Source organism: Procambarus clarkii, chromosome 32 (assembly GCF_040958095.1).
Source record: "Procambarus clarkii isolate CNS0578487 chromosome 32, FALCON_Pclarkii_2.0, whole genome shotgun sequence".
NCBI classification, from domain to species: Eukaryota; Metazoa; Arthropoda; class Malacostraca; order Decapoda; family Cambaridae; genus Procambarus; species Procambarus clarkii.
The window spans coordinates 37120861-37143072 of NC_091181.1; the positions used below are offsets into that span (position 1 = coordinate 37120861).

General features: G+C 44.0%; 2 protein-coding genes across 2 annotated transcripts in view; both read right to left on the reverse strand.

Moving 5' to 3' along the window:
• Positions 1–22212, reverse strand: part of LOC123759432 (putative neural-cadherin 2) — a gene marked incomplete in the record, with an annotated part of 421093 nt that overhangs the window by 193263 nt on the left and 205618 nt on the right.
• On the reverse strand, positions 1604–12799 carry LOC138370522 (autotransporter adhesin BpaC-like). Its single transcript, XM_069334904.1, has 3 exons — positions 12250–12799; positions 10101–10532; positions 1604–1686 (listed from the first exon to the last, which is right to left on the reverse strand). The coding sequence occupies exons 1-3, from the start codon at positions 12797–12799 to the stop codon at positions 1604–1606; spliced, it is 1065 nt and encodes a 354-aa protein (XP_069191005.1).

Sequence of the window (22212 nt, forward strand, 5' to 3'; positions counted from 1 at the left end):
GCCACACATGATAACAGAAATGAAACTGACAAGTGTTATAGGAAATGCAATCTTCCTCCGAGGATATCAAGCAATAAGGAAAGATAATGTGAGCCAGGGGGGGGGGGGGGGGGTGATGCCCTGTTGCAACAGCCACACTGGAGCTTTAATAGAAGTAAAATTATCAGATGAATCCAACGTGCAATAGTTCATACCAAGAATAGCAACAGTGGGAGACATGAAGACAGTGGTTGAGATGGTTTAGAATCCCCCACATAACAATAGAAAGCATATGGAAGAAATGGCAAATGCAACTAGAATTGTCTATTGGTAATAGAAAACGTAACCAGAGTGACCAGTCACCGATCTGGTCACACTACCAACACTGACCTGGTCACACTACCAACACTGACAACACTTACTCCACACACCACCAGCGCTCAACTATAAACTCAATACTTACACTGTATAAGTATTGAGTTTATAGAACTCAAACTCATGAATGGAACAATAGGTAATTGTGAGTTCTGAACATTGCCTACGAAGAGCTACTTACGAGGTGCTACCTACGAGGAGTTAACCTACGAAATTCTACCTACGAGGTAGCTTTGTTACGATACCCGATGCCATTTGACCTTGAGGGTCGTTAGCAATCTCGTGAATGGTGGTAGATACTCTACGGCAACTTCATTTGTTCGTCAAGACGTTTAATTAATAATAATAATTACAGGTTAGGTTGTTATTATGGTTTCAATGTAAACAAAACACTGTCAGCTTGTGTATACGACTTACAAATAAAGGATTTGATTTAATTGAAGATATATAACACCTTATATTAATTGCTAGTGCCAGAAATGTTCCAGTGGGAGACATTACTAGTAAAAGTAATCACTGGATGGCCAGAATTATTAGTAGTATGTACTACTAGTGTTAAGAATTAATAATGCCAGGAACTACAGCTAACGTAATTATTACAGTAATTTTAGAATTTAATTTTAGATTTTTTTCTAGATTTCAGAATTTAGGAAGGGGAACTATCAGCGTAAAGCGTCAAGCCATTACGACTATATAGCACTTGGAAGGGATCAGGATAAGGATTTAGGATTGGGGGATTTTTTAAAGACTAAATATTAGCAAATTCTGAAGCAATCTCCTGATTCCTTGAGCGATTTGTTGTTATTGTAGACGCGCTGGCGTGCTCGTTAGGTTGTGAACGAGGCAGTCCGTCGGTGCTGTTAGTCAGGGTAATTGCCCTTATCTGTCTTGTATAACGGTCTTGTATTCAACTTCATTTGTTTAATTCTGCTTCGTATGTCTTCAACTGCTGCGTGTGTTTCATTATACGTCTTGTGCTTCATTGTGGTTCTTGTGTTTCATTGTAGTTCTTGTGTTTCATTGTATTTCTTGTGTTTCATTATACTTCTTGTGTTTCATTATAATTTTTGTGTTTCATTATTGTTCTTGTGTTTCATTATAATTCTTGTGTTTCATTATTGTTCTTGTGTTTCATTATACTTCTTGTGTTTCATTATATTTCTTGTGTTTCATCATACGTCTTGTGTTTCATTTATACTTCTTGTGTTTCATTATACTTCTTGTGTTTCATTATAATTCTTGTGTTTCATTATACTTCTTGTGTTTCATTGTGCTTCGTTTCAATGACTTCTTGTGTAACGGCTTCAAGCTTCTTAACGCCTTCCTGTAAGGCTACAATGCAGTAATTGAGATGTAAAGTGTACACTATAAACCAAGTGTACTGTAAACCAAATGTACACTGTGAGGCACCATAAATCAACCTTACACTGTTAAGCAAGTGTACCCGTGCTTGACAGTACACGAGGAATGATAACTATTGACAGGTAGTTGACCCAGAATCTGCCAGCTCAGGTGAAATTAATATGCTATACAAGCAGTGTATTATGTATCCTCTACACTGCTTCTAAGAAGTGTACCTGGAATCGTGAATACTGTAAGTGTGTCGTCTACACTGCCTCTAAACATATGGCTTCAAAGGTGAAGATCAATGATCTTAGTGTGACTTTATATGTATATATATATATATATATATATATATATATATATATATATATATATATATATATATATATATATATATGTAGTGAGTTCATTCCTTCCGTCTCATTTCGTCAGCTCTAACGCCTTGTGTGTGTAAGGCGTTCGAACGTGTAAGGCGTTCGAACGTGTAAGGCGTTCGAACGTATAAGGCGTTCGAACGCGCAAGGCGTTCTACAACACACATCTCTGTATGAACGCATTCTTTTCAGCAGCGGTTGTTTGTAGATCATTAGCGCCTTTATTTCACATACACCGAAGGTCTACACACAACGCACACAGCTTCCCATTCTTCTCTACCGCTTCTTAAAACATGAACGTTTGGTCTTTGGCTCTAAGTTATATTTACACTTCCGTTTTCTTCGATGTGTTTTGGATACTGTAAAAATGTATAATGTAAAAAAAGTCTTGATGACATGGACACTAAACACGGTGGCATTGTCGACGGCCAACTGTGGACAAATTACCACTTCTGTCCGGGACGAAAACTGAGGGAGGACAGTGATATACACACCGAGAGGTCTACCCCCCCCCCCCCTACACACACAGACACACTTCCATGTATACATGAGACTACTTTAGGTCTGACTTATGTCCAGGAATAATGTATACTCGCTCGTTGGTCTGTATAAGCTCTGGTGATGGGCTTTAAACGCCAAACACTCACAACTGATGACATTCGAACAGTGTTTCGCTCATGAACCCCTGTTCGAATTGCAACGCTGAATTGAAGACAGTGCTTCACCCACGTACTACAAATAGAAATAATCGCTACCAGACCCTAAACACCTAACCTAACCTAACCTACGCATAAGAAGCCATAGAACTCCAATATATATATATATATATATATATAAGACCACTACGGGCTCACCATAGCCCGTGCTAGTTGGAACTTTTGGTTCCAGGCAGCGAATCTTAAACAACATCCAATATATAATAATAATAATTTACATGAGACCTTATTTTTAATGTACGTAAGAGTGAAGGAGAAGGGAGGGAGGATTAGGGATTGGGAAAGATGAGAGGGAAACAAGGCAAGAGGCGGGGAACACGAATTGAATTTCTATCGAATGAATTCCAAACCGCTATACAGATCCCCTTGGTGACATACACTAGTCACTACAACTCTCTTCCCCTTGTATACACGACAATTAAATACACTGATATCTTTATATAGAACACTGCCAAAGATTAAACGTATATCCTGTACACAGTCTCTCTTAACCGCTCTAAATACCAGCTTTGAACCAGATCAGCTTCTTGTCTCTGGCCATTTCCCACTAAACACGAGGTCAAACATGGAACTGTTAATCCTAGAGTATCTACATTGCCGGAACAACCGTGGACATCTTCAAGAGAAAACTGGACTGTTTTCTAAGAGAAGTTCCGCATCAGCCGGGTTGTGGTGGGTATGAGGGCCTGTGGGCCGCTCCAAGCAACTGCCTGGTGGACCAAACTCTCACAAGTCAAGCCTGGCCTCAGGCCGGGCTTGAGGAGTAGAAGAACTCCCAGAACCCCATCAAGCAAGTATATCCACCAGGTACTGGCTATCATATGAGCCACTGATGAATACATTATAATCCACAAGATCCATGTTGCACATGTTATTGATGATGCTCAAGTCATATTCTCACTTGCAGAATCTATTGAAAATTTTACATAAATGTCAAATACAACCTCATGCTCAATCCATGCAAAAAAGGCTACAACTGATATTACACTTAAATTGTAATAGAGACATATTGGACCTCAGTATCAGTAATATTAATAATGTCAATCGATATTACATAAATTATTATATAATTGATAATTATAACAATAATATAATTGATAATTATAACAATAATATAATTGATAATTATAACAATAATATAATTGATAATTATATCAATAATATAATTGATAATTATAACAATAAGTATATAATTGATAATTATATCAATTACAATATAATTGATAATTAAATCAATTATTATACAACTGATAATTATATCAATTATTATATAATTGATAATTATATCAATTATTGTGTAAAATAACTGATATAATATCATTACAGAATTACTGTCATATAGGTATTACTAGTTGACAAGTCATCTAAATCTTGTTGAAACAAAATTTATATTTTGTATTATATGTATTATATAACATTATATTATATGTTATACTTTGAACTGTAGAGTTGCATGAAGAGTTTGAACCGACCTGGACCCCGAAAGACTGATGATATAAATCCCTTTATTACGTCCAGTTGTATTAGTTTTAAAATGTCCTTTATTACTTAATTTCCTTTATTTGATTATGTGTTAATGTAATTTGATGTGTAAACATTATCTAAATTAATTCTTATAATAAGCAATTTGTATTATGTCAATTCAAATTTTATTCTGCGTATTACTTGTAATTCATAGACTATGCAAATTACTGTAAGTTCATATGAAAATAATGATTAATTTAAAATGTCAATTAATTTATTAATGAGAAGCACTCATTCAGTTCTATTCCGGGATCTTCTGCCGCCAGTGGCTTTCTTTTTTAAGTAAACTGATATAATAAAAAAAGCATTTGACAAACATACAAGAATTATGAAAACTGCAGAAATGCTGTTGTTTATGTCGACCCTCAGGGCACGTGTCTGCCTCTCCCTATGTTGACATCTTTCTAAAAATCAGTAGTAGGCATCCATCAGTCTCAGGAGACTATGGAGTTGCGCTCGGATATCGGCCGGGTCTGGAGTGGCCTCACCAGGGCGCAAAGCCAGGGTAGGTTGATTCGGGGAAGAAGCTGTTACCCAGGCAGCAGGTCCCCCCTCTCCACGGCGCTGAAAGTCTCCAATGGAAAGGCATACCAAAAAAATCACAAAACAGCATTTAACAGGAAGAGTGTTAAATCTCCCTGGTGCCTCAACCACCAATCTAACAGTGTGACTTGTTTCCAATGCAATTTGTCTAATGAGTTATTTCAAGTCTGTTGCAGTCAATAATATTAATTACAATTTCCAAACTGGAAAAATAATTGAGCTGCGAGAATACCTAACATTTATTTTGTATTCATTAGTGTAGTAAGTAAAATTTTCTCCAGTGATGTCATATTCTGAATGGTTATCTTTTTGAGGTTATCTTGACATGATTTCGGGGCTTAGCGTCCCCGCGGCCCGGTCCGCGACCAGGCCTTCTTTTTGTTACACACCCAGGAACCACTTCGCTAGGGTGTGACCCCCCTCGCTAGGGTGTGACCCCCCCGCTAGGGTGTGACCCCCCCGCTAGGGTGTGACCCCCTCGCTAGGGTGTGACCCCCTCGCTAGGGTGTGACCCCCTTTCCTAAAACGACGACCTAGCCCAGGCAGTGACCCCTCCCTAAAGACAGACCAGACCCCGGGGACTGATCCCGGAGACTGACCCCAGTAACATCCCTCACGCAAGCAATGACCCCGCCCGGCCCCCCTGACCTCATTAGCATGTTAGCTACACAAATTCTCCTTCACGACCTTCAATAAAGAGATGTAGCTGTCTCGTAGAGCGTTAGCCCTCGCTGCAAGCGCCCCGGACCCGCTGAGGGCACGGGGCAAGTGGAGGGCGGTGGGAGAGAAGAGGATTAAGAGAATGAAAAAAAAAGATGGATAAAAACCAAGAACACGAGAAAGTAAGGCATAAGAAAGAAAAGAGGAGGGTAGGAAAAACAAAGTGAAGGAAACGGAGGAACAATCTAAAAATCATTACAACCTTCCAATATAGGCGCCGATATTCTGCCCTGGTAACAGAGTGCCTGGCACCGCCGCCGCCCCCCCCTTAGACGAGACCAGCATTAGTATTCAATGGCAGCTCTAGTAGCGGTTCGACCCCCGCCGGAATCCTCTCCGGTAAAGTTCCTGAACCCCGGGCCTTAAAACAGCAGAAATTTGTCAATTTTCTGACGCGTGCGTACAGACACATGTGATATTTTGACCAAGACACAAGTCAGTTTGGACAATGTGAGAGTGAGGTCATATATCACTCCATAATATAACACACCAGGTCAGGTCAGGTCAACCAGGACCTGACCTTCCCCATTGACCCTTCCCACTTGTGTGTGAAGGGTCACGGGGTAGCTACCAATCAGGTACACCTGCCCAACCAATCCTCTTGTATAGGATTCCACCACCAATCTCCCCCTCAGCTTCCTCACGCTTCACTCACGAAGCTCCTCACAAATTCTTCTCCATCAGCCACAAATATCTTCCTGCGTCCGGAGCGACGTCGTGCGACCAACAGCCTTCACTTCTCACAGAGGTGAGGACTTAGCAAGTATATGATATCATAATAATGGTTAAAAAAAATAGATCACAATGTCCAGGGAGAAAACCTACATCTGAGAGGATGATGAAGTACACCTGGTCCGCCGGCGCGTGTACACCTGTCACCTGACAGGGTGCCCCTGGTGGTGGCTCAGTAAGATCTACTTGCTGAGATCTACGATGATCTACTTCCTCCCACCAGGGAGCATCAGGGACCCCCGGCAGGAACTGTCGTAGTGTCGTCCCAGTGGGACTTTGTAGTGATGCATCAGACGCAGACGCAGGACATTCCAGCACGGGTCTGTCTGCTCTTTGAGCTTCTTGCCTGTGCGCATCTGGTCTTCGCGCACCTGGCCTCTGCGCATCTGGTCTTTGCGCACCTGACCTCTGCGCATCTGGTCTTTGGGACCTCCATTAAGGAGTCCACGGAGTCTCAACACAGATCCTGCTCCTCCTCCTGCCCCAGTGGCAGGTGGTGCTTCCTGGAGGGCAGCAGGCGCAGGACAGGGTCAAGGGTAGGCAGCCAGGTCCAGCGGCCGTCCACATGGACCCTCAGGAGGTCTGGGACCAGGCTGCCCACTACTGGTAAGGCGGCCAGAGACGTCATCAAGACACACCTGGACCAGACCTGCCCCATGGTTTGGCTCAACCAGGACCAGACCTGCCCCATGGTCTGGATCAACCAGGACCAGACCCTCCTCATGGTCTGGCTCAACCAGGACCAGACCCAAAGACCCCAAGCGTGGAGCAAGCCGTCACGGGCCATGAACAGAATAGCTGATTTTCTCAAGGTTTCCAGCATCATACTCAACTCGATAACTTATATAGACAATTTAAAATCGATAATTAATCTTTAATCCGGCCGGGGGAAGCGAGATATACCTTAGCCAGAGCTGTGTAGGCCTATGATGAATAGCGTGGTGCGTCACCTTGCATGATGGACAGCCGTCCCTGGTGACGTCACACCGACGTAGCCGTCACATTGACGTAGCCGCATCTGAGGTCCCCCTCTGGTCATTTGAGGCGTGGTCAGGAAGGTCTTACTGGGTGCCTTCTCCTTCTCCTCGACCTCCTCCTCCTCGACCTCCTCCTCCTCGACCTCCTCCTCCTCGACCTCTTCCTCCTCCTCGACCGTCTCATCCCCCACCACCAACTACCACCACCACTATCATAACCACCACCAACAAAAACTACCACAGAGAGAGAGAGAGAGAGAGAGAGAGAGAGAGAGAGAGAGAGAGAGAGAGAGAGAGAGAGAAAAAGAGAGAGAGAGAGAGAGAGAGAGAGAGAGAGAGAGAGAGAGAGAGAGAGAGAGAGAGAGAGAGAGAGAGAGAGAGGGAGGGAGGGAGGGAGGGAGGGAGGGAGAGAGAGAGAGAGAGAGAGAGAGAGAGAGAGAGAGAGAGAGAGAGAGAGAGAGAGAGAGAGAGAGAGAGAGAGAGAGAGAGAGAGGGAGAGAGAGAGAGAGAGGGAGAGAGAGAGAGAGAGAGAGAGAGAGAGAGAGAGAGAGAGAGAGAGAGAGAGAGAGAGAGAGAGAGAGAGAGAGAGAGAGAGAGAGAGAGAGAGAGAGAAGAATCAACACAACAAGGTAAACACAAGGAGAATCTTCCATTGCTGGAGAGATCGGAGAGGGCAATTAGGTGCCTAATTAGACCCTGATATAAAGTCTGTACTAAATATGGTGTCGACATTATCCTGCGTCTCGAGCGGAGGGAGAGAGGTTACGGAACCTCCCTCCTTAGCGAGGTTAACTCTTAGCGAGGTTAACACTTAGCGAGGTCAACTCTTAGCGAGGTCATCATTAGCGCAGATCGCGCCACTCTACAAAGGAGGCACTAAAGCAGACGCAAAAATTATTGACTGATATTAACATTATGAAAAATCTTTGAGAGTGTTAAGAAGTAAGAGGTACACAGCCCTGGATAACATGGGATTAGAGCAGGGCGCTCCTGCCTCTCACTCAGTCACTGTGACATGGTCTTAGATGCCATGGAAGACATCGTCGACTAAGGCAGCGTCTGGGATCATCTCGGACTTAAGTTCGAACCCTCATCACGGCCCTTGTGGATTTGTTCACAACGCTCATGTAATATTCGCAGACTTTGCCAAAGCTTATGACAAGTGCGACCATGGTGTTATTATGAACGCATAAATGGAATGACTGAAGGGAGATGGATCTTTAACTTCTTCACGAACAGAACACAAGGTGTAAATAGTTAATCCAGATCATCCAAAGTGAAAAGCTCAGCCCACCAAGATAGCACACGTGCCCCGGTACAAGGATACTACCTATAGACAAGGGGCCAGATTCACGAAAGCACTTACGCAAGCACTTACGAACGTATACATCTTACCTCAATCATTGGCGGCTTTGATTACATTTATTAAACAGTTTACAAGCATGAAAACTTCCCATTCAACTGTTGTTATTGTTATAAACAGCCTCCTGGTGCTTCGAAGCTCATCAACTGTTTAATAATTGGAAATAAAGCCGCCAAAGATTGAGAAAAGATGAACAGGTTCGTAAGTGCTTTCTTGAATCTGGCCCAAGGACAGAAGTTATAGTACTGTATCATCCTTTGCAGATAGCTCTAGGATTTTCATGAAAGTAGACAATATAAAAGGAAACAGCACACCTCCAAACTGATGAAAATCAGATCTTCCAATGGACCACAGAAAACAGCATGTATAAATGAAGATATATGCAAGATCAAGCCAGGAGCTCTTGCTCCAGCTCCTGCGCTATGGTAAAATGAAAATATCGAAAAAAGAAAACCGCAGATAAAACGCAGTCAGGTCACACTATAGAGAGAAAAGACATTGTGAAGCATCTAATAGTAATGCAGGCGATGAGTCACAATAACGTGGCTAAAGTAAGTTAACCAGACCACACACTAGAAGGTGAAGGGACGACGACATTTCGGTCCGTCTTAGACCATTCTCAAGTCCATTGGCTTGAGAATGGTCCAGGACGAACCGAAACATCGTCGTCGTCCCTTCACCTTCTAGTGTGTGGTCTGTTCAATCTAATAGTAATCATGTCGGATGAATTACTGTTAAAGAACACACTAAAAGTAAGCTGTCACGACTGCAAGAAAAATGAGAGGTTGGATAACCACAACTTTTCAAAGAAGAGATACTATACCAGTTATGATATTGTTGTAGCCACTAGTGCTCTCTAGGGTGGAATATTGTTGCACACTAACACCTCCTCTCAAAGCTGGATAAATTGCTGACCTGGAAAGCGTGACGACTTTTTCTGCTCGAATCCATTTAATAAACCACTTAAATTGTTTGGAACGTTTAACTAATTTACCTCTTTATATTCTCTGGAGCACGAACGATAGAAATACATAATAATTTACACATGGAAAATATTAGTAGAGGGAATGGTTCTAAATCTGCACGCGGAAATAACTCCGCATGAGACCAGGAGACATGGCAGGATGTGCAAAACTGCCCCTTTGAACAGCAGAGGTGCAATAGGTACCTCTGTTGCAGAGATGCAATAGGTGCAGAAAGATAATTTTATCAACAATATTGACCCACGACTTTTCAGCACTTTGCCCTTATACACAAAGGTCATAACTAGCACGGTGTTCAAAAGGTCACGCTGTTCAAAAGGTCACGCTGTTCAAAAGAGAACTTGATAATCCCCATCGCACGTCAGACTGCGAGCAGCGGCGTCTAACAGCCTGGTGGACCAGGCCACCAACCAGGAGGACTGGCCAGAGACCGGGCCGTGGGGACCTTCACTTCCGGAACAACGCCTCACCTGAGGCAGCCAGGTCACCTGAGCCAGCCAGGTCACCTGAGGCAGCCAGGTCACCTGAGGCAGCCAGGTCACCTGAGGCAGCCAGGTCACCTGAGGCAGCCAGGTCACCTGAGGCAGCCAGGTCACCTGAGCCAGCCAGGTCACCTGAGGCAGCCAGGTCACCTGAGCCAGCCAGGTCACCTGAGGCAGCCAGGTCACCTGAGCCAGCCAGGTCACCTGAGGCAGCCAGGTCACCTGAGCCAGCCAGGTCACCTGAGGCAGCCAGGTCACCTGAGGCAGCCAGGTCACCTGAGGCAGCCAGGTCACCTGAGGCAGCCAGGTCACCTGAGGCAGCCAGGTCACCTGAGGCAGCCAGGTCACCTGAGACAGCCAGGTCACCTGAGCCAGCCAGGTCACCTGAGGCAGCCAGGTCACCTGAGGCACCCAGGTCACCTGAGGAATATAACGAGGGCCAATTCACTTGATTGGCTGTGAGGGCGCCTCTCGGGAGCGACACGGGGAGATGACGGCAATAAAAGGTGACTAATTGGGTCGTTAAGGGTCTCCTGATAATGATTATTGGACAACTGTTGTTCCGCACACGTTATGAGACGACCTGGTGAGGTCACAGTGGCCTGGTGAGGTGAGGACGACCTGGTGACGACACCTCCATCCCACGAAGACATGTTGACCAGACCACACACTAGAAGGTGAAGGGACGACGACGTTTCGGTCCGTCCTGGACCATTCTCAAGTCGATTGAGAATGGTCCAGGACGGACCGAAACGTTGTCGTCCCTTCACCTTCTAGTGTGTGGTCTGATCAACATACTTGAGCCACGTTATTGTGACTCATCGCCTGCATGAAGACATGATTCCATGCACCAAAGACCCGGGGAGCATTGAAGCCGCTTTTTCTGACAAATGGATAGGAGACAGACTAAGTGTGTTCCATCCTCTAAGGCAGGAATTACGAACTTTTCTGAGCGCGTGCGCTCAAATTGGTAATAATCTTGTGAAACAAAAATTATTGCATGGCCGTGGAAATTTTGAGCATGATAATATTTGAATTTGTTTACATATTGAAATTAAAATTTATGGAGCAGAAAACAAAATGCTTGAAAGGCTAATTAAACAAGGTTGTTTACACTACTAAAAACTCTTCTGAATTGTTATAAATGGTTCAACTTTCGGAATTGTGTTATTGATATTCAGTAATTCCCAAGATATAAAATTAATGAACTAATAACAATAATAATTAACTTTTGTTAATGAGTTCTGTTGCTTATTTACGTGAGAGAGAGAGAGAGAGAGAGAGAGAGAGAGAGAGAGAGAGAGAGAGAGAGAGAGAGAGAGAGAGAGAGAGAGAGAGAGAGAGATAGAGAGAGAGAGAGAGAGAGAGAGAGAGAGAGAGAGAGAGAGAGAGAGAGAGAGAGAGAGAGAGAGAGAGAGAGAGAGAGAGAGAGAGAGAGAGAGAGAGAGAGAGCCACACCTGTATTTGGGGCCTGTGGCGCCACTGAGCCTTGTCCTCTCTGGTTTGAATCATCATGAAGGAAAGTCGAGCAGTGACTGCAATTCATTTACCCAAACGTAAGATAAGTGCTTTGTGTATATGTAGTTAATGACACCGGTCTTGTGTCATCACCACAAGATGCTGTGTCATCACCACAAGATGCTGTGTCATCACCACAAGATGCTGTGTCATCACAAGATACTGTCATCATCACTAGACACTGCATCATCACTACTAGACACTGTATCATCACCACAAGACACTGTATCATCACCACTAGACACTGTCATCACCACAAGACACTGTATCACCACTAGACACTGTCATCACCACAAGACACTGTATCATCACTGAACACTGTATCATCACCACTAGACACTGTATCATCACCACTAGACACTGTATCATCACCACTAGACACTGTATCATCACCACTAGACACTGTATCATCACCACTAGACACTGTATCATCACCACTAGACACTGTATCATCACCACTAGACACTGTATCATCACCACTAGACACTGTATCATCACCACTAGACACTGTATCATCACCACTAGACACTGTATCATCACCACTAGACACTGTATCATCACCACTAGACACTGTATCATCACCACAAGACACTGTATCACCACTAGACACTGTCATCACCACAAGACACTGTATCATCACTGAACACTGTATCATCACCACTAGACACTGTATCATCACCACTAGACACTGTATCATCACCACAAGACACTGTATCATCACCACTAGACACTGTATCATCACCACTAGACACCGTATCATCACCACTAGACACTGTATCATCACCACTAGACACTGTATCATCACCACTAGACACTGTATCATCACCACAAGACACTGTATCATCACTGAACACTGTATCATCACCACTAGACACTGTATCATCACCACTAGACACTGTATCATCACCACTAGACACTGTATCATCACTGAACACTGTATCATCACCACTAGACACTGTATCATCACCACTAGACACTGTATCATCACCACTAGACACTGTATCATCACCACTAGACACTGTATCATCACCACTAGACACTGTATCATCACCACTAGACACTGTATCATCACCACTAGACACTGTATCATCACTGAACACTGTATCATCACCACTAGACACTGTATCATCACCACTAGACACTGTATCATCACCACTAGACTGTATCATCACCACTAGACACTGTATCATCACCACAAGACACTGTATCATCACCACTAGACACTGTATCATCACCACTAGACACTGTATCATCACCACTAGACACTGTATCATCACCACAAGACACTGTATCATCACCACTAGACACTGTATCATCACCACTAGACACTGTATCATCACCACTAGACACTGTATCATCACTGAACACTGTATCATCACCACTAGACACTGTATCATCACCACTAGACACTGTATCATCACCACTAGACACTGTATCATCACCACTAGACACTGTATCATCACCACTAGACACTGTATCATCACCACTAGACACTGTATCATCACCTGATGGGGTCTTCTGACTGGTCCTGTAAGCGAAATTCAAGTTTCTTCTCCTGTCGTTTTGTCTTTGACAGATATTGAAAAGAAGAAGATTATACGGCGTGTTTTTGACAGTTTCTGACAGTATCGCCAAGTGAAGACCTTCCAAATCCTCTCAGTCAATTATTAATTTTCCACTTGACCTTTTGCCCGTCTCTCTCTCTCTCTCTCTCTCTCTCTCTCTCTCTCTCTCTCTCTCTCTCTCTCTCTCTCTCTCTCTCTCTCTCTTTCCTCTGCCAGGCTTCCAGAGACGACAAACCGAGCAGCCGTGCAGGGAAACTCTTGCTCCGATCGACACAGGAGGCAAAAATCGACTTCTGGCGCCACTGCAAGTCGACAGGTGACAGCTATGTCGACCCTGCCAGTCTACTCTGACGACCGACATACTAGCAGTTATTTGCCCTGTCGACGACCTGCAGGTGAGGTCACTCGACTGACAGACTATCTAGGTTAATGGTTCTCAACCCTTTTTTTTGTCCCATTCGACATTTTCACCATTTGTTAATTATGTCATTCCTCCATTTCTAAGACTGTCTCACCCCAAAGTTGCCTTCTAAATAACATGATAAATTTTACAAATGTTGTGTTCTTTTTTTAACATTTTTTACATATGCGTTAATTTGGATTACTTTTATAGCGGAGTTTTACGAAGTTAATTGCAACAGAAAATGTTGATAGACTTTAAAGCTTGAAAAAAATGAGTTTTTCATATTCATAACTAAATAACAGACTAAACCGAAGAAAATTTCAATAAACAAAACGTTCTATACAATGACAGGATATTGTAACTTAGAGGTTTATTGAGATGAAGATTTTAATCAATGAGAAACATTTTTTTTTTTTTGCTAATTGTTGGTTTTGCGGAGCGCTTGAAAGGGCACAACGTAAATTTTCGGGCACAAAAAGGCACAAAATGTTCAACCTCGAGTCTACTTCGTTGCTTTGTTTTCACTTGCAACCTGGTCAAAAAGTCTGGGGCCAGATTCACGAAGCAGTTACGCAAGTACTTACGAACGTGTACATCTTTCTTCAATCTTTGACGGCTTTTGTTTACAATTATGAAACGGTTTACAAGCATGAAAACTTCCCAATCAACTGTTGTTATTGTTATAAATAGCCTCCTGGTGCTTTGGAGCTCATTAATTGTTTAATAATTGTAAACAAAGCTGCCAAAGATTGAGAAAAGATGTGCAGGTTCGTAAGTGCTTACGTAACTGCTCCGTGAATCTGGCTCCTGACAATAAAAGACATGTCGACACGAATGGAAGTAATGTTTGGATAGCTCTTTCTGCCACTTTTGGGCCGGACTCGCCCATTAAGGGCTAAAATTCTGCGATAGACTTCTCATCGAATATCTGTCTTCCTCCCGACACCAATCTTCAGCTCCAGAAATTCCTGTTGACAATCATCACCTTTTTTCAACTGACAATGTGAATTAATTTCGCATTAAATCCAACTCCTCGTCCCTTAGTTTAGAAAAAATTCGGCTGAATTAATTTTGCAGTGCTGTCAAAGTCGGCCAAATGGAATTAGTTGCAAAATTCTGGAAGCCCCTTGGTCCTCACTCTCACCCACAAGAACTGATGACAGTTTATCAAACATTGAAAAAAATTTTACCCTGACCTTTCTCTTCCAATTTTCCAACTTGCTCGTGAAGCTTTCAAAGAATCGACGACTTTCACGATGTTTGAATTCCGTCCTTTCATCTGAAGATTCAGCTTATTTAACTGTTCAAAATGTCAACCAAATAGACAAGGCGCGTGATCCATCCATCGCTCAACCAGACAAAACATTCGAGCTTACCCCTCAACTCTAACAAGTTGAACTCATCTCTAAGATCAAATATTTGCTCAGTAACATTTCATCTTGAAAGTCATCCAACGTGTGTGTGGAAGAGACGCAAGTGATGGCCGGCATCCTTGTTAATACTGAGCTGCTTGAAAAGTCATGGGTTAAGAGCGGCTTCTATTGACAAAATTCACAATTTGAATTGTTTGAGCCATCTGTACAGCACCAGTTGGTGCGCCATCTACACATCATCCACAGATATTATTCAACAAAAGATTATCTGATTCAAATATGCAAACCTTTTCTAAAGGATCTGAGGCCTTGGTAGCTGTTCCAAAAGGAGAAGAAAATAAAAACTGCTCTTTACATGACCCTGAGAGAATCCATAATACAAACGCGAACAACTGGGGACACGATGCCACATCAGTCGCTTCAACAAGTTTAACTTAAAATAATCCAAATACTTCAGAACTTGATCTCCTTCCCAGCTTGATGCTTGATGTCACTGGCCATGTTTTTGATTCTCCTTTCAACAGTACTGTTTGATAGCGAAAATATTGGAAAGTTTTTTTCCAGTCCATTTTCCACCACAATTTCCACCGTTTTGAGAGCGAAAAGTTTGATCAAAATTTTCCTTTGTTGTATGTGGTTTCTCTGCTTTTGCTGCCTCCAGAGCTGCGACTTGAGCTTCAGTAATTGTGTAGTTCATGTCTTGCAATTCCCCTGCTGAGTCCAGCGTCGTCTTCCTGAAACATTCCAATGATGTTCAAAAAAGCTTTTTCTTCACGTTCTTGTGTTGAAGATGAACATTCTGCAAATGTTGCTTCAACTTCGTTGCTTTCATAGAATAGAACTTTGACAGAACTTTGCAACAGCTAACAAATTGAGTCCTATTATCTCCATTGATGATGATGGATTAATCATCAGTAGAGATATCCATTGATGATGATGGATTAATCATCAGTAGAGATATCCATTGATGATGATGGATTAATCATCAGTAGAGATATCCATTGATGATGATGGATTAATCACCAGTAGAGATATCCATTGATGATGGATATTCAATGTACGAATCATCACACCATCTTTTTTTTCAAGACTTCTGACATCCCAAATCCACGAAAAAAATAAAAAGTCAAATATACAACTCTAATATTTCCACTGATAAAAAGTGGATATATTTATCTTTATCTACAATTTAATCAGTGACATTCAATAGAGATATACTGTAGACTGTTTACAATCTGAAGGATTATAGTGTGTAGAAAGATCAATATCCCAACAGTTTGAGCATGTGGTCCCAATTCCCCCCCCCCCTTCCCTACCCTGAACCTTCAAAAATCCCCCTCCCCCTTAGGGTAATCCCCCCCCCCCCCTCTGTTGAGAACCTCTGATCTACACACTAGAACCTAGATGGATTATACTCACAAATTATATGAGTTACAAACAATAACACACAACTTACTCACTTATAATTACTAAATGCCTCACATATACTCATTAACCATACGAACTGACTCATCTCATCACATGATCTCACCTCATCAGATACTGTCGTATCTGATTCACTCTTGACTCACAGAGCTCAGAGCTAGCAGAATTACAAGCTTGATTCAGCTTATATCACTCCGGAACGGCTTGCACGACACGATAGTTAGGTAGATTTTGAGAGAGAGAGGGACAGAGAGAGAGAGAAAGAGAGAGAGAGAGGGAGGGAGAGAGAGAGAGAGAGAGAGAGAGAGAGAGAGAGAGAGAGAGAGAGAGAGAGAGAGAGAGAGAGAGAGAGAGAGAGAGAGAGAGAGAGAGAGACGGGCAGACAATGACAAAGTAGATTTCAATGTTCCTTTGAAATAGAGCGTGAGGAATGGAATGAAATAGACAAAAATGGGATGGGATTTAAATTGAAGTGGAATTAGATAGCTTGAAGAGAGCGGGAGAGGCTGGCACCTGGGATGGCATAACATGGAGAGCGGGATGGCAACAGATGGACAATAGAGTTTAACAACAGATGGACAACAGATGGTTCAATAGAGTATGTAAAATGGTATGAAGGATAGGGTGAGAAGAAATGGAGGATGGGGTGATATGCACATTTGGCAAAATTAGTGTGGGATAAGATGAAAAATGAGAGGAAGAGAGACCTATTTCAACTCTGAGATCACGTAATAGGAGAGGAGGGAGAGAGAGAGAGAGAGAGAGAGAGAGAGAGAGAGAGAGAGAGAGAGAGAGAGAGAGAGAGAGAGATCGTGGGTGTGACAAATGAGATGAGATGGGTAAATTCCGACGAGATGGAAAAGATGAGAAGGTAGTGGAAGGGACGCAGGGCGACATAAAAGGCGGAAATAGGGAAGGAGATGAGAGGGTCGGGAGAAATGATGAACCTGATGAATATTCAAGAATATGAGGTGATGGAGGGAGAGGCGGGGGTGGAAGGGGGAGGAAGCAATGTGATGGGAAGGGGGTGCAAAGGGAAGAAATATAAATGGGATGAAATGTGATGGGACCGATCGAGGCCCTGAGAAATAGTGATGCTTTGTAAGGTCTTTAGATCGACTATTATTTCTGTCAAGAGTGGCCCTCGCTCGCTCTCACACACACGCACACGCACATACACACACTCAGTGTGTGCGTGCACTCATGTGCTCATCTCTACAGTCTCACTGCAACACCTACATTCCTGCTGGATAGGTGTTCCATCACCCAGCTCAATAATGTCAGTTATTCCAGCTCGAGTTGTTTTTCTCAGGTTTGCTTCGATGCCTCATGTGTGGAACAGTGTCGACAACTCTCTGGCAGCCCAGGAAGACGGGAAGACATGTCTGTGTGTCTCAATCTCCAAAAATTGTATTATAATAAATTTTCTTTTGCTTTAATATTCAATACAGTAATGTTTCCCTCTTGCAGTTCTTAATTTGGGTCCAAAGTCCTCTCTAAGGTCTGCAGTTCTCTCAAAGGTCTGCAGTAAATGTGTTACCTGTTCTCTCAGGTTTCCAGTCAAGGTCTGTGTTGTCTTAGTTCACCAAGTTTACTGTTCAGATATTTACAGTTATACCTTCTTGAGACTCTATTACGTTAAACTCAGTTTTATTAATTCACTCTATTTCTGTCTAAACTTTTATGTCTATATGTTCACCTTTATTTACGGAGGCTGTGTAACCATCTCTCTCTCTCTCTCTCCCCCCCTAACCACTTGGGCTGGACGGTAGAGCAACGGTCTCGCTTCATGCAGGTCGGCGTTCAATCCCCGACCGTCCAAGTGGTTGGGCACCATTCCTCTTCCCCCCGGTCTCATCTCAAACCCTTATCCTGACCCCTTCCAAGTGCTATATAGTCGTAATGGCTTGGTGATTTCTCCTGATAGTTCTCTTCCCTTCTCCCCCTTCCTCCCCGCCATCTCATTCACCTGCACGCTCATGTCTTAGCATGTCACTTGTATAATTAGTAGAGGAAGTGGTCCGGTGGGTCCGGCGTCCAATATGGTGTAGTCTCCGTCCCAGCGTGATGTACGAGGGTGTGTGTGTGTGTGTGTGTGTGTGTGTGTGTGTGTGTGTGTGTGTGTGTGTGTGTGTGTGTGTGTGTGTGTGTGTGAGAGAGTGAGAGAGAGAGAGACGCATCTGAAAACCATTACCCACATTAATCTGCAACAAAATACCACATAACAGCCAGTCACTCTTTTCAAAAGCACACGACAGCGACCCCGTCTCCCACATGTCAACAACACGTATACATCGCCCAACAAGTAAACAGAGTCATTGTGCACGGGTCGTTAGAGAGTTAACGAGGTCGTTGGATCTCTGGACAGTTAACGAGGCAGTTGGGATATTACCCGGTCGAGCTGTGACGTCAACACATCTGTTTAGTGACTGGCCAAATTTGGTAATTTTCCAGGTCGCAGTATGGAGGAATTCTTAATAGAAATGAAGAGACCAATAGTTAAAAGGAAACACAGAATTGCGACGTTCACTGTAGAACGCTACCGGGAGACAAAACGACCGCTACACCCACTCCAAGACCGCCACACCCACTCCAAGACCCCCACACCAACTCCAAGACCCCCACACCCACTCCAAGACCGCTACAACCACTCCAAGACCCCAACACTCATTCCAAGACCGCTACAACCACTCCAAGACCCCAACACTCATTCCAAGTCCGCTACACCCACTCCAAGACCGCCACACCCACTCCAAGACCGCCACACCCACTCCAAGACCCCCCACACCATCTCCAAGACCCCCACGCCCACTCAAAGACCCACCTGGCCCACCCTCCTTGCCAAAGGAACCCACCTCCCACACCCACAATCCTTCAGTCTTATGTTGTTAATATCTTTTGATTCATTACCCCTTCATGTCTGCTATTTATAAACAAGTTTTCTTTGCTCTCATCTCCTCCTTCTCCTCTTCCTCTGCTTCCTCTTCCTACGCCACATCTTGCGCTTACAAATGTTCCTTTTTTTCCAAGTTCCAGATGGTCGTTAATGCTCTCAACGACATGGTTAGACGCCTTAACCAGAGGTGGGTGGTATACATATAGGCAGTAGTGGAGGAAGGTATACATATAACTAGGAGTGGAGGAAGGTATACATATATCTAAGAACGAAGAAGAGAGAGAGAGAGAGAGAGAGAGAGAGAGAGAGAGAGAGAGAGAGAGAGAGAGAGAGAGAGAGAGAGAGAGAGAGAGAGAGAGAGAGAGAGAGAGAGAGGGAGAGAGGAAAATGGGAAAGGCGGGTATATATATATATACACATACAATCAGAGCTCGAACCAGGGCCATGAAGAGTGCCACACACTCAGTCGCTCTCCCCACAACACACAACAGGCACCACCAGCTGTGGTGGTCTTGGCTCGTCTGACTCTCCAGCTGTGTGCCAATACACGGTTCTATCACGACCCATCGAGTCTCTCAACACTATCGTCTAATATGGCTAAATCTATCGTCCCCCATTTTTTTCCTTCAGTGAGATTCATGTTGGGTTTTAGTGGGATGTGATGCTGGTATTAAGGCTAGGTCATAGAAGCGGTTGGTTACACCACCTTGGTGTAACCAAGGTGGTGGTGTAACCAAGGTGGTGGTGTAACCAAGGTGGTGGTGTAACCAAGGTGGTGGTGTGACCAAGGTGGTGGTGTAACCAAGGTGGTGGTGTGACCAAGGTGGTGGTGTGACCAAGGTGGTGGTGTAACCAAGGTGGTGGTGTAACCAAGGTGGTGGTGTAACCAAGGTGGTGGTGTGACCAAGGTGGTGGTGTGACCTTGGAGTAAACACGGGGTGAAAAATGGTTCCCCTCATATGTCACATATTCCCTTCCATGGGTCAAAGGGTCCTCACACATACACATTTATATATATATATATATATATATATATATATATATATATATATATATATATATATATATATATATACTACTTTAAACAACAAAAAGCTCTCAGAAGAGAGACAAGACACTTGAAGCTGTCGTCAATATTTCAAGACATTCTGAAGGGGAGAGGAACATCTCCCCTCTAGAATGTCTTCAAATATTGACGAAAGTTTGGAATATCTTATTTCTGTTCTCCTTGAAGTTTGCGTCTATGTACTCCCAAGGCACCTTTGTGGATTGAATATACAGACACACACACATTTATAACCTTGTATACCACATAGGTCAGACAAATCCTGGAGTATGCAGCTCCACCATGTACTGACGAAGTTGGAGAAGGTTCAAGGGCATACCACTAGTCTAGTCCCAGAACTAAGAGGCATGAGTTACGTGGAAAGACTGCGTGAATTGAACCTCAAGTCGCTGGAAGATAAAAGTTAGGAGAGACATGATTACCACATACACAATTCTTAGGGTAATACACTTAGGTAATTACAGTTAGGCAATTACACATAAAAATTGGGCACTCTATTTTAATAGGAGCATTGGGGGCCGAGCCTGACCCCGCCTATGTTGGTCACCAACCCCTCAGCAATCATGGTGCAAAGTTGGGTTAGATTAGTCCTAAGCGTCTGTCCTCCAACCTTGGACATGCAGACATTCTCTCTTACAGAGTAAGAGAGACGCAAACACTCAACTCACTTCATCAAGAATCATAAATATCGGTGATACAATGAGACAAAAAGAGTGTCAGAAGCAGTAACGATACAAGAGGCTTTACTGAATGCAGTCCGAGGTGCAATAATTAATTCTCAAGTTGCCCCTTCAGCCGCGTCCACAAACACTAATATGATCTGGTTATTAGAAAACGGAGAAGTTTCTTGGTGCTGTCCTCAAGTCTTGAAGACGCGGCAGCATTACTCATCTATAATGAAGACAGCTGATGCCGTTGTCGGCAACACTTAATGAGATTGCCAAGTCCCGCGGGGCTGCAAGACTCGGGGCTTCTTATTGGTCGCGGTGGTGGTGTCTCCTGGCTCCTTGGCTGGCCTTGAGGACGTCGGACCTCCTCCGGGACACGTCTGAGGCGCTCGACAGACCTCCTCCGGGACACGTCTGAGGCGCTCGACGGACCTCCTCCGGGACACGTCTGAGGCGCTCGACGGACCTCCTCTGGGACACGTCTGAGGCGCTTGACGGACCTCTTCCGGGACACGTCTGAGGCGCTCGACGGACCTCTTCCGGGACACGTCTGAGGCGCTCGACGGACTTCCTCCGGGACACGTCTGAGGCGCTCGACGGACCTCCTCTGGGACACGTCTGAGGTGCTCGACGGACCTCCTCCAGAGTGCTGCAGTAGTAGTGGTATTTACTTGAGGAATGCTGGCTATGGGCCACAGAGAGGGAACCTCCTGTGAGTAAGAGATACATGTCTGCTCTTGTGTACATTCCTGTGTCCACTCTCGTGCCCACTCCTGTGTCCACTCCTGTGGAGGGCCACAGCACATCCCACAGCCCAAGTGATTTGGCACGGTAGAGAGATGATCTCACTTCATGCAGGTCGGCGTTCAATCCCCGACCGTCCAAGTGGTTGGGCACTTTTTCTAATCCTCATTCTATCCCCTTCCAAGTGCTATATAGTCGAAACAGCTAGGCGCTTTTCCTTGATAATTCCCTCCACTTCTTTTCCATTCCATCTTTCACTAACCCTTTCCCCCCTTCCCTCTTTCTCTTTCCCCTCCCAGCACACCCTCCGATCACGGAAGAGGGAAATCTCTTCATCACCAAAGATTATTTCCTCAAGGTGTAATCGCCTGGTACCGGGGATTACATTTACCACCACGTAAACGGGGGCGTGGGATAATATTCCGTATAAACGGGGTTATCC